Source organism: Chaetodon trifascialis, chromosome 7, assembly GCF_039877785.1.
Source record: "Chaetodon trifascialis isolate fChaTrf1 chromosome 7, fChaTrf1.hap1, whole genome shotgun sequence".
NCBI classification, from domain to species: Eukaryota; Metazoa; Chordata; class Actinopteri; order Chaetodontiformes; family Chaetodontidae; genus Chaetodon; species Chaetodon trifascialis.
The window spans coordinates 24,206,222-24,222,534 of record NC_092062.1 but is presented as its reverse complement, the minus strand read 5'-3'; the positions used below and the strand labels follow the sequence as shown (position 1 = coordinate 24,222,534).

The 16,313-nt window shown below is 42.6% G+C and overlaps 2 protein-coding genes across 2 annotated transcripts in view; both read left to right on the top strand.

Moving 5' to 3' along the window:
• LOC139333392 (mannosyl-oligosaccharide 1,2-alpha-mannosidase IA) overlaps positions 1–16,313 on the top strand; it is a 351,400-nt gene that overhangs the window by 264,178 nt on the left and 70,909 nt on the right. The gene's annotated exons all lie outside the window — the stretch shown is intronic.
• myom3 (myomesin 3) overlaps positions 1–16,313 on the top strand; it is a 56,213-nt gene that overhangs the window by 19,615 nt on the left and 20,285 nt on the right. Inside the window, exons 8-15 of the mRNA XM_070965748.1 lie at positions 684–728; positions 4,757–4,897; positions 4,989–5,150; positions 6,796–6,937; positions 8,277–8,476; positions 10,361–10,414; positions 12,498–12,625; positions 15,574–15,757. Of these exons, the coding sequence (XP_070821849.1) occupies positions 684–728; positions 4,757–4,897; positions 4,989–5,150; positions 6,796–6,937; positions 8,277–8,476; positions 10,361–10,414; positions 12,498–12,625; positions 15,574–15,757 (1,056 nt within the window). The remainder of the gene's footprint in view (positions 1–683; positions 729–4,756; positions 4,898–4,988; positions 5,151–6,795; positions 6,938–8,276; positions 8,477–10,360; positions 10,415–12,497; positions 12,626–15,573; positions 15,758–16,313) is intronic.

Below are 16,313 nucleotides of genomic sequence, written 5' to 3'. Positions count from 1 at the left end.
CTTTGACCAAATCTGACCGCACATCCAAACCTCCATCCTCCTCTTGCCTCCAATCTTGTTGTTGCTCAAGCCAGATATTTTTTCTTTTTCCCAAGGGAATGATTTCTAATTCCGCCAGCATGGTGCAGATTTCTATCCCCATTATCCTAGTTTCTATATGAATTTGATATTTGGATGACAATCAACACCAGACTGAAATGATCTGAAAAACAGATCTCATTGCAGCACTCATGCATAATGAATTACAATGAGGACAGTGGGTGTAGTGGTGAGTAATACTCAAACATCTACAGTGACCATCATTGCCTCACAGCAGTGTGACAGAAACATTCACAATAATTTTTTTTCCTTGCACCTTTTCAGTGACCCACTCTTTCTTGAAAGCGCTGGTTGCCTGGTGGTAAAGTTCCATAACGTAGATCAATTAGATGGTCAGGGCTTTAATGAGACACTTCAAGGCTTCTCCTTTGCCATCTACATTTCACAGGCTCTCTTCAGTTGTTATAAATAGGTTAAAGGGAATATTAAATGATACTTGCATAAATGTGGCGCTGATTTGCCTGCTGTGTCTCTCTCTAAGTCGTACCCCTTCAGATTCACAATATATTCCTCTGTTTCTGTCTCCATCTCTGACCCTCCCTGCCTCGCTTCAATCTGTCCTCCTCTGCCGCTCTGCGATTCAGCATATCAAGGAGCCGTGGCTGGTTCAGAGCACTCACGGACCCCCGGTAAGTTTCACGCCAGGGCCTAATGAAAAGCGTCCCCTTTCATTTTCTCTGCCACCCTTTGAAGTTCCTCCCTCCACCGGTAAACTAGGGAGGGCTGGCTGGCTTTGAAGACTGTGACACAGCACTCTGCTCTGCTGTGCTTGCTGCACCCCGTAAAGAAAGATATGGATGCATTGAATGGGAGCAGCGCTTTAACTGTGTTTGTTTGTCATGGGAGTTTGTGTTTCTGTGTTGGTGTCTGTGTCCATTGATGTACAGGTGTAAGTAGTAAGGCTATTTGTGGGATAGTTGCTGTAGGGATAGACAGACTTGCATCCAATTGAGGAGCAATGACAGTCATGTATATTTCATTTCAGGGACAGCAAGGGATTTATTCGTTTTTGCTCCAAGCTGTGGAGCATGTCATATTAGCTGTGGCACTCTTTGGCCTAGATTAGCCTCCACCAGGTCAGCTGTCTTCACAAGGGGAACAATAGCACTGGCTGTTTGTTCAAATGCCAAAGATAACCAGGTTTAATTCTACAAAAAAGGGCTTCTTGTGGCAATGCAAATTCTGACCATTGTCTATCAGATGTAGCACAAAGTTGTCTCTTATGGATGAGGTCAAAGTTGATGAATGGGTGAGCAAGGTAACTTTGACAGGGGAGACCATTTCCCTCCAACAGTCCAACTACTGTCAAACAAACTACTGTTTTTATCCAAAATTACTGTCTTTACTGAAACATAACCAAGTAGTTTTAGCACATAAGTTCAGCTTACAAGCTAAAAACACTAACTGATGCTTTCCTGCTGATAGGGCATGAGAATAGAAAATGCTAACATAGCTTGTTTGGAAAGCAGTGATGAATGATGTAATCTGCTGTTTAGTACAGAGGACCTGTTGAGGATGAGACGCAGTTATTATAATTATCACCTCATCACAAAGCACACCTGCGAGATTTTCCTGATAAAGCAAAAAAAAAAAAGTTTGCCTCATCTTTTAAAATCAGCAGCGTTGCAAACTGGGCCTTCTGTGTGTAGCTTTATCAATCACTTTTGTCGGCTATGATTATGAAGATACTTGGCAGCTTTATGGCTTAGATGTGGGGAAGCTGAGACTCCACTAAAAACTGCTCTACAACTGGGAAAACACACAAGCAATCAGACAATATTTTAAAGTTCAGCGTTGAACCATATAATCTGAATCACTCGACTGGTATTTGGAAGGTGAAGGTGGACCTTTAAAGTTATTTCCTAATCTTGCAGAGACTCATTCTGATTCATCCTGGAGCGAGGAACTAAAGGCTTCAAATGCACATTGTGGGTGCATTCACTTATTTCGCCAGTGGCCTACATAATTATAGAGATATATTTAACTGTTGTTTGCTTCTTGGACCACTTGTGCCACATTGGACTCCTTCCTGTGTCACACAAAAGCCCCCAGACGTCGGCAGTGACGATGGTGAGTAAACAACCCTGAATGAAAGGACTCGTGGGCAAAGCAATTTAAACATGACTCAAGATGTAAAAAAAAAAACGTTGAATTAAAAAAGAAACTTAGTTCTTTAGGGCTGCACGGTGGCACAGCAGGTAGTGCGCGTGCCTCACAGCAAGAAGGTTGCCGGTTTGATCCCCGGGTCAGGCGGGGCCTTTCTGTGTGAAGTTTGCATGTTCTTCCCGTGCATGCGTGGGTTCTCTCCGGGTACTCCGGCTTCCTCCCACAGACCAAAAACATGCTCATTAGGTTAATTGATGACTCTAAATTGTCCGTAGGTGTGAGTGTGAGTGTGAATGTTTGTTTGTCCTTGCATGTGGCCCTGCAATCGGCTGGCGACCGGCTCAGGGTGTACCCCGCCTCTTGCCCATTGTAGCTGGGATAGGCTCCAGCCCCCCGCAACCCCCGAAAGGGATAGGTGGTATAGATAATGGATGGATGGAACTTAGTTCTTTAGTCTCATATTTGGCCTTGAGTCATGATTGTAAAGCAGCTTTTAACATGAACATTATGGTTTTTGCAGGCTGAATTAAGAATAAGAGGCTAAATAGAAAACAAAACTACCAAAGTAAAGTCAACTTACGCACATCTAATCAGGATGAATATATTTAGACATCATCGTTCCCTATGCAGGGATGTATTTTTTAGTCTACTCCTAACTTTTCCCAATATCTTGCACACCATCTCTTCTGCAGAAATATAACGTAGGTGCAACACACTGCGATCCATTCCCCACGCACTCAAAAATTAAGTGGCAATCATTTTGAATGAATCTTTATCAGCATGTAATGGCATCAGGGCCTGCTTGCTGCGAGAATGTGCTGAAGAATTACATGCTGCCATTTTCATGTAACTGATGCTTGATTATCTCATACGGAGCTGCTCATATTTACATGAATCACTCAATAAGCAAAAGCGCAACTGTGGTGAATTTATCATAATCATCACTGTGCTGGGGGGAGCATGGCTTTGAGGGCTGGAATGATGGGCAGCAAAGATCTAAGCGGCGTGTTTTGATAAAGCTACGCACTTTCCTGTGGTCGCCTGGACAGCTAAGCAGAACAAGATCATTACAAGAAACATGTCACAGCGTCTCAGACTCATCTCTGCCGGGGTTTGACGAGACCTCATGGCACACATATCTCTCACTTCCACATTGTATTGCTTCAGTGCTCTGACAAGTGGGAGAATGGTAGCTGAAGGAATAACTTGTCAGGAATTGTTCGCTTTAAATCAAGGAGTCACATCTTTTTTCATCTTTTCGCAGCTTTTCTGCTGTCTCCTGCAGGGGATTGCCACTCCTGAGTGTCCTTTGTCTCTGCATGCTCTTGAATGAGCAGAGGGTCTTTGTCTATTATGGCTATGCAATTCTGCATAAGATTTCAGTTGAGACCCTCCGGGTTGCTTTGTTCAGTTTCACTAGTGGGAGAAACTGAGGAAGGAAGAGCTTGTTACTGCTGGGTTGCAGGAAAAAATGAAAAGGTGATGTCATAGCACAAGTGTACTCGATGGTATAGAGACAGCAGAGCTTTTTTTGACCAGGTTTGGTGACAGAGCTGGAGAGATGAGCTCTCATTTCTTATCATCAGGAATCAGCGTATTTCTCCCTGCCTGCCACTTATCTCCTGCACATCCTCTGCTTCCTGATTCCTCTCCTTTTTACCTGTCATGCTTCTTTTCTTTGTAGCAGTCCAAAGGAGGTCTGCGCAATTTTATAGTGCAGCATCCACCCAAAATTATCACGTCTGGGAAATATTTTTGCTGCAGGAAGGCTGTGTCTGGAGTGGACCTACTTTTCAATATCAATTTAATCTTTCCCAAGCACCAACAAGGAAAGCAAATGTGTGTATGTTGATGAAGAGTGCTTCTTAATCCTCCTTACAGCCGTTGCTGATTCGTCTGCCACTTTTCCTCCTATTTACTCCTCTTGTCTTTATTCGACTTCCACAACTCTGATTCCATAAAAGTTGGGACGCTGTGTAAAATGTAAATAAAAACACAATACCGTCCTTTGCAAACAAGCTGTGTTTACAGACATTTTTACAAAGTGTTCCTGAGCCCATGTAATATCCTTTATGCAAAGTGATGAAACTCGCTCCATCCTGGCTTGTGGATGTCTGCCCCTTTCAGACCCAATCATGATACTTTCACCTGTTACCAATGAACCTGTTTACCTGTGAAATGTTCTAAACAAGTGTTTTTGGAGCATTCCACATCATTCCCAGTCTTTAGTTGCTCCTGTCCCAACTTGTTTGAAATGTTTTTGCTGCATCAAATTCAGAATAAGCAGATATTTACAAAAATCAATCAAGCTGATGAGGTCAAACCTTAAATACTTTGTATTGATTTCAATCAAGTATATGTATTTATGTTTTACTCCCAGCGTCCCAGTTTGTTTGGAATCAAGGTCATACGGCCTCACCCTTCCCTCCCTTTATATTTCCTCCCCATCATAATCCTTCCCTCTTACCATACCACCTCCCAACTTTGTCCTTCTCCTCCTCCTCCTCCTCCTCCTCCTCCTCCTCCTCCTCCTCCATCTTTGCTCTCCCAGCCTTGAAGCTTGAGCAAGAGGCCCAGTTTGGCAGCACCTTCCCTCCAACATGGGTGAAGGAGGGTCAAATGCTCTCTCTGCAATGTACCTTCACCTCAGCTCTGCTGCCTTTCCAGCAGGACGTCAGCTGGTTCAGGGATGGTGAGTACTGTTAGAGATGACATACCTGAGCCAGATGTTTGAGAACTTACATACGTGCTATAGGATGTCAGGTCATTTCTTTGTTCTCTAGGCATCCAACTGCATCAGTCGAGCAATGTGGACATTGAGACAGTCGACGACAAGGCCTCAATCACTTTAAGGGCCGCGTACAAGGAGCATGAAGGCGTTTATACCGCCCGGCTGAGGACCTGGGATGGAATCCAAGAACACAGTGCTTTTGTCTACATCAAAGGTGAGAACCAGCATTTTGATGTAACTATAATACCTGTGTTAAATGTAGTATTTTTATATATAAATGATCTGAGTAAGGTTGTTTTTAATTCTAACAGAATGTTTTCATTGCATGTTACAAAGAAATGTTCAGGATGTTGAGCATAAAGTTCAGTCTTAAACCTTGGAAATAATAGTTGGCAGTCTTATCACAAGGTCCACTTACTAGGTTTTTCCTGGGCTTTCAACCATCTCACAGTCGTCATATGCAGATGGAGAATGCTCAGTTGTCATGGAGACTGAAATCCATACTTGGGTCACAACTGAATGAACTCACTCTCAAATACTGAATAGTGTCTGAACAGCCTGCCAACCAATGTTTCAAGTGATACGCTTCATTCTGAAATGATGGTGTTTGAAAAAAGTGCTTAGGGGTGACCTCAAGACCCCTGCATACAACAATACCCATGTTTCTGAGGATGCAATCATCATTTGTTGTCCCAAGCTGTATAAATGGGGTTTTGACTGAAACCTTCACTCAAAACACTATTTGTATTCACCAGATTTTGGTTCTACATTCATTTCCTGTCAGCAAACTACCCTGATTCATATGGGGAAATTGCACCATCAATCAAGTTGTTCTGCAGTAGAGGGCTTGTTAACTTTGTTCAGTAAAACTATATATATTCTTCACAGACTGCTGTTTTCTTTCATACATTCTTTGCTGCATGCAAATAAACCTGAGAACAGCTCCCACTTGACTCATCAAACATTTGAAATGTGTCTGGACAGCTCTGCAGGAGGCTTGGCACGTATACGTGTTTCCATATAATACCAGTGCTTACTCATGCATGTATTACTCCTTAACTGCCACAGTATATAACGTGCACTGAATCATTCATAAGCCTGGTGGGCACATGCCTGTAGACCAAAAAAATAACATGCACTTGTCCAAAAACATGCAGACATTTTAATGCTGAATTAATCTTCCTGTAAAGCTCCTTTAAATCTCTGCTCAGGTGTCTCTCTGTTATTAAGGTGCTTGATGTTTAGCAGAGCAGGAGGCGCTAATTAGAGAATCAGCAAACTTCCCTGCACGTGGGTTTTCTCCTTCAGCCCGCCGTCATATTTGCATGACAAATAGGCAGTACAGGAAAGCAAAAACAAATGAGAGAGCAGGAGGAAAGGGAGGAAGGGAGGGTGAGGTTGCGAATGTAAAACAGGAAAGAGATTTGCTTGATGTTGGCTTGGGTCTTTTGTTGAAAAAAAAAAACATCCATTCCTCGCCTCAAGGAAGGTTTGGGAACATGTCATAACTGCCGTCTTCAATCCGCTTAGCATAATTTCTTCATTTCCTTTTCTCCCTTCTCTCTGTCCCATCAGATCCACTGGCTGTGATTGAATAGAACATATTGAGTAACATGTGTTAATCTGCTCTTACAGCCTTAGCCATCACTTTTCACTCTGTGGCCCAAATAATGTCGAATACAAAATGTGTGGATGACCCTGATCACCTTAAATATTTCCACAACACACGTTTTTTAATCTCATCTTCCCCTTTCCGTTACTCATCATTTCCTCATCTCACTTATTTTCTGGCCAAAGTATTTCTTCCATGGCTCCGGCCTTTTTCTCCTCCAACCAATTTTCTCCTCTTCATGCTGCAGATGCATCAGCAGCAGTGGTGGGAGGCCCCGCCTCTCCTCTGGCCGTCCAGGTATCTGACATCAACAAGGACTACGTCTTCCTTACCTGGCAGCCACCCAGTGCTGATGGAGCCTCACCTGTGGAGGGTTATTATGTGGAAAAGTGAGGACTGAGAAATTGAATATTAATTTTTGAGCTCAAAAACAGCAGTAAACAATCTCACCATGAGGTCTATTTAGTAGGTCTCACAGAGCAAAGACATGTAGATGTTACATTTTTTTAGAATTCACACTAAAAGTGTTAATTAAGGACTTCACTTCTCTAGCAATTAGGTCTAATTATCAAGCTAGCTGAGGATAAAAATATGTCTAATTTCATCCACTTATCATGATTTTATAGACCAAGTGTTAATAGAGAGTCTCAGCAGCCTGTGACAGTCAGTTCAATTTTCTGTAATATCTTCAAAATGATTGATAGAAGTTTGGATCAGTGGAAAAATTGAAGACTAAAAGACTAAAAATGCCCGAGTTGACATAATTTTGCCTGATCAGCTGACCCAAAAACAAGGGTATTTACGCTGCTGTCACATTAGACAAAGAAAAGCAGCAAATTGCCTGGAATATTGTGCACAAAGATTAAATCACATGCAATGAAGTCCCATTGATTTAATCTCCATAAAAAGGTTGATTTTAGATTGTATTTACAGCGATTTCCAGTATTGCAAAGCAACAGTAGACCCACAGTCAGACTATACTGCTGAAGCTCGTCTTGCTCTTTGTGCTGCTGGAAACTGGATAAAGATGGTGGTGGTGGCAGCCAGCAGTGGCGTTACATCCACTTGGCAGAGTTCATGTGAGATGGATGGTATACTTGGTAATTATCAGCCCTCGACACTATGTTAACAGCAGAGTCAAAGACTCCCGCAGGAGAACAGGCCGCACTTATCACCAACACCAATCAATCAGGATGTCCTGAACATGTGTTTACGGTGTGTGTTTGCAGAGAGAGGAGGCATGTTTGTTTGTGCATTAGTGTATGTTTGTGTACATGTTTTTGCGTAGAAGATACAACTCCTGCGTGTTATTGGCTGTTTGACGAGGAAAGGAAAATTTAAGATTCCTCCCAGTTCCCTAGCAACCTCTTTGTGGTTGGAAAGCCGCACTCTTTCTGTCTTCATTTTATTTGCGAGTGGCAACAGTTTGTTATCGATGTTGTATCATCTGAGCTTGTATTCTTCTTTAAAAATCTTTTTTTTATTGTTGTATTTGGAGGCTCGTTACTTTCATATGGTCTCTTGTCATAATCATAGGTCTTGGTGGGGTATTTACTGACTTAGAGGTGTTCTTGTGCAGGATAAAAGTGCTTTTATGATGTTACACCCTGCAGACGGCACATAAAGTGGTTCAGACACTACACATTCAGCTCTTTGTTTACCTCTTATTCAAACGTTCTTGTTTCTTCTCGTTTTTTTTCTGTCTTGCTCCTGTTTTCTGTCTCTCAGATTTGATGTTGGTCAGGGTGAGTGGGTGCGCTGCAATGTGCATATTCAGAAAATGTGCCACTACCCGGTGTTTGGGTTGAAGGAGGGCACTCTGTACCAGTTCAGGGTTTTTGCTGTCAACAAGGCTGGAGCAGGACGGCCCTCCAAGGCTACAGAACCTGTCCTCACTACAGACCCTCTGGAGCACACCAGGACCATGGGTAACACATAACACACTCTGACGTTTGGGTTGCCATATAAAAAGGTGTGAAATGTTACATCACCACAGCTAGAGAAACACCACTAATTGCTGTCTAACTCAAAGAAAACCTTTCTGGTGCAGTCCTGACAAGCTTTTTGCTGCTTGGCTTGAAAGCAAAATGACATTCACCACAGGATTTCATGATGGAAAGGATGTGATTTTAGAATGAATTCAAGAGCAAAATCACTGTTAAATCCATATGCTGATCATGATCTCTCAAGAAATCAGTAAATACATGCAAAAATATCACCTGGTAACCATGGTAACAAGTATGCACATCAGCATATGAGTGCAGGGTTTTTCCCTGATCATTCAGAGAGTGAAAAGTAGTCGAAAACAGAGGCGTGCTGAGCTTGTGTCCTGCTCTGTGCCTATCAGTCAAAATAGCAACTATCCCCACTGCAATGTTACTGTTTACTATGAAATATGAGGTCCAGCTGCAGTCCATAATATTAATGCTCATAATCAATTATTTTTTCATGAGCTCATCAGAAAAGATGACTAAACACATGGCGCAGTAAAAGTGCATCACGACCTCCTGTCAATCCACAAAATCTGATTTGCCATAAATGGGATCATGTAGTGCTGATGGTGCAGAGTCCCAGTCTTGGATGAATGAATTACCTGTCAGTCTGTATATCATATATTCATGTTTACAGCTCTTGCTTCATTTGTAAAAAGTAGTGGAAGAAGTGCTAGCACTAAGATCATTCACTGACCTCACTGTAGAAATACTCTGGTACAACTAAAAGTACAAAAGTTTATGCATCAAAATGTACTTAAAATAACAGTACTTGTCATGCAGAAGAACCCATTTCAGAACAATGTATATTCTGGTATTATCATTACTGATGCGTTAATGCCTAAATGACATGGAAAAAGATCAGTTGGTGTGGAGTTAGCAAGAAATCATCTTAGCCATTAGCTGCCATTAGCCATTAGCTGCTAGTAGCATCAGCTGAACTTCAGAACTAACTAAACTAAACTAACTAAAATGTATGAATGCGTCATTTATTTCCCCCGCTGTGTAACACATTGCTCCAAGGTTGAGAGAGGTTGTTGCCCGTGAAGGTCACATTATATGAACAACATCATTTTCATACTCATGAAACCACTCAGGTACCCCTCATGTCCTCGATGGAAGCATCTGCATTTATTATGTTTCTCCTCTCATTTATTCAGTTTTTTCCTTTACTTTGTTTGTTCTTTTTATCTGCTACAACAAAGAGCATCAGTTATGTGTTTGCAACTCAGGCCTGCTGTTAATTCACCTCATCTGCCTCAGTTGCTGTGTTACACCTGCAAATATACCAGCACCACCAGGGGAAACAGATGTAAGGCATGTGGATGTGGATCTGACTTTTCTAAAGCCGGAAGGTTCTGCAGTCTTTTCTGCGGCAGCTTCCTAATGGCATCCTGAAGTGGAGCGCTTTGTATCTTAAAAGATTTCTTGTAAGGCGTTAACGTTCTGTTGAATACTTTATATGGTGCAAGTCTGAGAGCGATCGAATGAGCTGTAGCTCACCGTGTGTGTGTTCGAGGGAGGACAGATGGGCTCTGGTCAGATGCTGTGGATCATTAAACACAGATGAAGGACAGGCAGAAGGTTGACTTGCCTCCAGCCTGCTCTCCATCCTTCCATGTCACTCTCTCTCACCTCTTTGTGTATCTCATGCTCTGGTTCTCTTACCAGTAGCTGCTCCTGTAGCATTAACACTAATAGTGTTATCATGAGCTCTCATATAACTTCATTACCCCAATATGACTTCCATCTTCATTCCCCAACCTCCCTCCCTCCCTCTCTCTCCCTCTCTCTCTCTCTCTGTCTCCCCTCATGTCTCAGTGGTCAAAGTGGACAGAGGAAGGACGATCACCATTACAAAAGATGAACTTGAAGGTGAGAGTGCTGTATTTTTATGTCACCGTGTACAATTTTCTCATGAAAAGAGGCAATTTGAACCTTTTCACGCCTGATTTCAGACAGCATCTATGTTTTACTGGCACGCATGGCGCTGAGGAGGGGCTGCCTCCTCGCCTATAGGCTGCCCCGGGCTCCTGGCTTAATGCGTCTTCATACTATTTTGAACAACGAGCTGCAGTAATTGTATGGCTGAGGCAATGAGCATTTGTTCCATTTACAGAAGTGAAAGGAATGAACAGTCCCTGGTCGTCCTGGCAAATGCACATAATGGCCCGAGGTAGTGTGAACGCCTGTGAAGAGGGTTGATAACCTTGGCGATGCAACTCACAGACAGGGAGAGATAAAGGGAGAGGAGGAGGAGGATCTTTCGATTTAGAGCAAGCATGCACGTGTGTTTGTCCGCAGCTTTTTTCCAAGTTACTGAATGACAAAGTTACATTGAGGCAAACTTGTGAGACGATTCTTCCATCAAATATCAACTGATGCTGCAGCACACATAACTTCACACACAAGCTTAGCTGAGCAAAAAGACTGGAAGCATTGGGAAACAGCTATCATAGCTCCATCCACAGTTAAAGAATACCTGAACCACTAAAGCTATCATACCGTGTTTCTCATTAAATCAACACATAAACAGGAGTGTGAACGTGACAAATTGTGGTTTTACGGGGAGTTACTTGCTGGAACTGTGTTTGCTATTTATTTATGCAAAGCTTGACTAATCGCCTCTTGACTCCAGCTTCATACTTAACGCACAGACATGAGAGTGGTATCGATGTTCTCATCTCACTCTCAGGAAGAAGGCAAGTGTATTTCCCGAAATGTAGAACGAGTCCTTGCAATATAACATAATATGCAAACACAAGATATGACTCTAAGTGGAAAAAAATTGGGCTGCACGGTGGCGCAGCAGGTAGTGCGCGTGCCTCACAGCAAGAAGGTCGCAGGTTCGATTCCCGGGTCTGTGAAGTTTGCATGTTACTAACATGTGTGGGTTCTCTCCGGGCACTCCGGCTTCCTCCCACAGACCAAAAACATGCTCATTAGGTTAATTGGTGGCTCTGAATTGTCCATAGGTGTGAGTGTGAGTGTGAATGGTTGTGTGTATGTGCCCTGCGATCGGCTGGCGACTGGTCCAGGGTGTACCCCGCCTCCCGCCCGTTGACAGGCTCTGGCCCCCCCACAACCCCGAAAGGGATAAGTGGCATGGAAAATGGATGGATGGATGGAAAAAAAGGAACATTAAGTCCAAACGATGTTCTAATATTATTTGTTCCAAGGATTTGTCTTTACTTTTTGCATGTTTCAAAGACTTTTTGGGTTTTCTTGTGTTTTATGTCATGTTTCATGGCAGGTATTTTGCCCTCAGCGTAGTCTTCAGGCATAATCAGTTGAATTAAGGTCAGGACCTACTGTAAAACTTTAATGTTTCGGCCCTAAATATCAAGTCCTACTAAATGAATCCTTCACAGCTCACCCTGTATGGATGTAAGCAACCACCGCACCCTTTGAATTAAACATTTGACCCCACAGTCACGGTTTCATTTCAAATCTTCAGCGCAGAGTTACAACAATGAAAACTGTTTCACTACGTACAGACTGCGCTGCACACCGACACAGGCTCACTGCATCTCTCATTTCACTGTACTCTCTTTGGTCTGGAGCTCGTCTCTGATCCACACCGCAGCTCTGCAACTCTTCAGGGGATACAAACAGAGACAGTCTTACAGAGAGACAGACAGGCGCAAAAACTGAAGATTTTCCACTAAATCTGAACACTTTCATCGTGTCACATGGAGTGTCATTGAAAGTGTGCTGACTCAAGCCCATGTTGGTATACTGTTGTATAAGGAATGGAGGTGAGATCGAGGTAGCAAAGTAAACCTCAGCCACTTTGTGTTTGACTCAAATTCACCAGACGAAGCATGAAATTTCAACAACAACAGAAAAACAATGTCTCAGCCAGCACTTTTACGACTCCACATTCATTCTCACTGACTTTTTTTTTCTTCCTCCTCCTCTTCCTCCTCCTCCTCCTCCTTCTGTCTTTGCTCTGCAGGTCAGGTCAAAGCTCCGTTCCCTCCCACAAATGTCCACGCCTGCGAGGTGAGCGACAACTACGTGGTGCTGAGCTGGACCGAGCCCGAACCCAGAGGCAGGGAGCCGCTCTCCTTCTACGTGGAGCGGGTCAGTCTTAGCTCACACACACACACACACACACACGCACACGCACACACACACACACACACACACACACACACACACACACACACACACACACACACACACACACACACGTCAAGCCTTTCAGCAAATCAGCGCCGAATCACTTCACTGCTGACCGTTTTCCTGGATATAATCTAAATTTTCAGATTGAATTTTCAACAACAGCCTTTAGTTTTAGGTCGTGTGAAGCCAAGGAGAAATCAATTTGCAGAGACTTGGCTTGAAATAGGTGATCCATCACAACTATTCCAATTTTTGGGCTGAAAGTTTTATTATTGTTTAATGGTAATAAACTTTTGGACCGCATGGATGGTTCTGGAAGCTGGTGCATTCAAGGAAGCTCCGACATCACAAATTACGGAGTTTGCTGCTTCCTTTGAATTATGTTGTCATGGAGAAAAGTGATAAAAACGTTAAAAAAAGAGAGATCTGGAACATCTCAGATCCTGCTTCTTTCTCATATACATCAACAAAAACATTTTCTGAAACACTGAAGTTTCAGGCTCTCTTCTATTAAATTGAGATCACCGGTCTGGAGTGTTCATCGAAGGCATTTTGTCGTTTATCCAAAAAGCTTCTTCAGTTTCTCCCTAAAACTCCATTGCAGTGATCTGGACTCTGTGAGACATCATGTTTGCTGAATGATTGAGCTGAATCCTCAGAGACAGACGCTCACGCCTGCATCACTGCAAAATTCTAACTCAAAGCAGACTGCTTGATTACCACGCTCAGGCAAGTTATAGGTCTGCGCAAGTTCATCTTCATATTGTATTGAAATGAACAGACTAATGGCTGCCTTGAAGGTGGGAAATTAGTCTAAGAATTTATGATAAAAATGGGCAGAAGTTATGTAAAATATACAGGAGTTTTGGTTTAAGTTGCTGCAGTGTGTCAGATGGTTTTGTGTAATGTGAAAAGACTTCGCTCGCTGTGACAAAGCAGCAGAATCTTCATCCAAATCTGAAGTTCCCATTTCATGAAGCATTTTAGCAACTTTCAGCTCATCTTTCTGCAGCTGCACTGTTTTCAATCGCTCTCACTGCTCTCAGCATCGTTTCCAGCAGCGGCAGACAGCTGTTTTCTGCAAAGAACAACTCTCATAGACTACCAAACAACAGACGCGCACAGCAGGTTATTCGCTTGTCAGCATAGTGTAGCATTAGCTGCTTTAGTGCCAGATATTTTAGTCAGAGTAGGTGAGTAGGTAAGTTATACAGAGCTAAAAGGAGAGACTTCAGATGAATGCTAATTTTCTTCTTTTTTCCAGTGAACAAATATCAAATATACACTTAAGGAAGCAATGAGCAGGAAAATGGCCTCAGTGTGGAGCTTTCTGGTCCTCATAAATATAAAAAACAAGACAACACACACTCTCGCCCACATACACACACCTACAAAGAGATATTCATAAGTATCCACTATACTTACACAGTCAGATATGTACACGCTCTCTATCACGCATGAAAACACAGGCGCACAAGTATAAATACATTAAAAGACAAACCACCACTGTAATTAGAAACACCTACACGTCCACTGAACACAAGGATCAATGTTCTTGCATCATCAGTTCCTCCAGTCGCTTGTTGGGTTCGGGCAGTCTGGTGCTGGAACGTGAGCCAAATTAACAGTCGGCTCCTGACCACAGCACTAATCAAAGAGACAGGAGGGGGAAGAAACACACACTTCCACTACCGTGGTGTCAGTTTAAGTGGGAATTTGAGGACTCATTAAAAGCAAACAGACCTTGATGTTGCTCTTTCATGCCGTGCACTTCGGCTTCGGGGGTTTGATTTTCTTGCGTGCATACTTGAAAGAGTTTTTCGCTTTCAAACTTGTGTTTTTAAATTACCTGGATATGAGATCTGAAGGGTTTGTTTGGTTGAAGATTAGTCAAAAGTTAATTCTAGTTTTAACTTATGTAGCAGTGTTTCAATGATACATTCAAGGTGCTGTGTATAAAAGAAAATCAAGTTTAAAGTTTTAGGTTTTTTTTCCCCTGTGCAAGATTCAAAGTTCAAAAGAAAGGCAAAATAACAAAGGTTTCCAACATATCAAAGTGTGGGCGCTGGCTTGTTCTTTACAACAATAAAAGACCTCGGCTCTCCAATATCAACCCTGATACCCAACAGCTCCAATAATCAGAAAACTGCCACAGGAAATAGATTTTTATTGGACTTTTAGAAGTTATCAGGGTAATAAAACTGTCATATCTGTCAAAGGCGCACAAAATTATGAAAGTCTGCTGCTTCACTTCCGCTTATATAATGAAGGAAACATTCAAATATCCATTTCGCCCTTGAGCAAGCGCTTTATAATGACTGATCTCTCTGACATGCCCCGTTCTATTGTTAGGTTTTCCTCCTCAAACAGCGACTCACAGAAGGAAATGACAGTAACTCGGAGAAGAACACAAAAGTAAAAGCAGACTATGGAATAGATAACCATCATCAGCTGAAATGACTAATTGACAAAGATGAAGAAAAGATGTGGAGTCACTGGTTTTCCATAATTTACCTGCATGTCCATCTCTCCTTTTTGCTGTATCTTGCCATTTTTCTCTCCATCTGCACATTTGTCTGCATCTCCATTTATATGTCTGCCTGTAAGCCTCTCTGCCTGCCACACCAAATTGCCGATCTGTATTCCTTTTTGCCCTTGTCTGTGCACTAAGTGGTTTGCTCTAAAACTAGAGAATCGCCTGTTAACGACAGAGTAAGTGATTTCGCAAAATTGGAGTGATTTATGGGACTTTTTACAGAGTGTTTGGCAGTCTTGGCAGTCCTTCCCTCTTGAGCAGATTGAATCGTCGAGCATATTTGAACTATACTGAATAATGAACATGTCCTTGAGATAAATAGTGCTTTTGAAATTATCTTTGTGATTGTCTATCGCTGTACTTGGATCAGTCCCTGGTGGGGAAGAGCAGCTGGGAGCTGGCCAGCCTTGACATGGTGGTAAACTCTCCCAGGTTCCCAGTGTTTGACCTGGTCAAGGGCAAGCAGTACTACTTCAGAGTGCGCTCCATCAACAAGTACGGTGTCAGTGACCCCTCTGAGCCGAGTGAACCGATCTCCTTGGGAAAACCACAAGGTGAGAAAATGTGCTATGCACTGCACTGCACCTGCTTATTACTGTGCCTGTTGTAAAGGTCAGTTGGATTATGTGGTTCTACTTCTTTTACCTGCAGCACTTTGCTCGCTGTAGTTGTTTACACATCGATTCATAATGTGGAAGATGAACATAACACGTTATGTTCACCTTGATTTTCTGTGTTTACATCCTGTATGATCATCTGTCTGCTCCTGTTGCTGCACACTGCGTTAGGATCACAGTTTGCACAGTTACACCTGGAGTCTGAAAGGAACAGGCATTTGTGGAGTGATGAATGAACAGTCCCGTGATATGTCTGACATGCGTCTCATAGCCTGTCACTCAGCTGAGGCTTATTTGAGTATAAAGGCTCAGCATGGTAACAAGCAGCAATATCTACACCCAACTATCTGAGGAAGAGTAGTGGAAGAAATAATCAGATCCTGCACTTAAGTCGAAAATGCAATACTGCAGGATGAAAATACTTGAATTATGAATAAAGTATAGAAATATTATCTGTAAAATGTGCTTAAAGTATCAAAAGTACTAATGATAC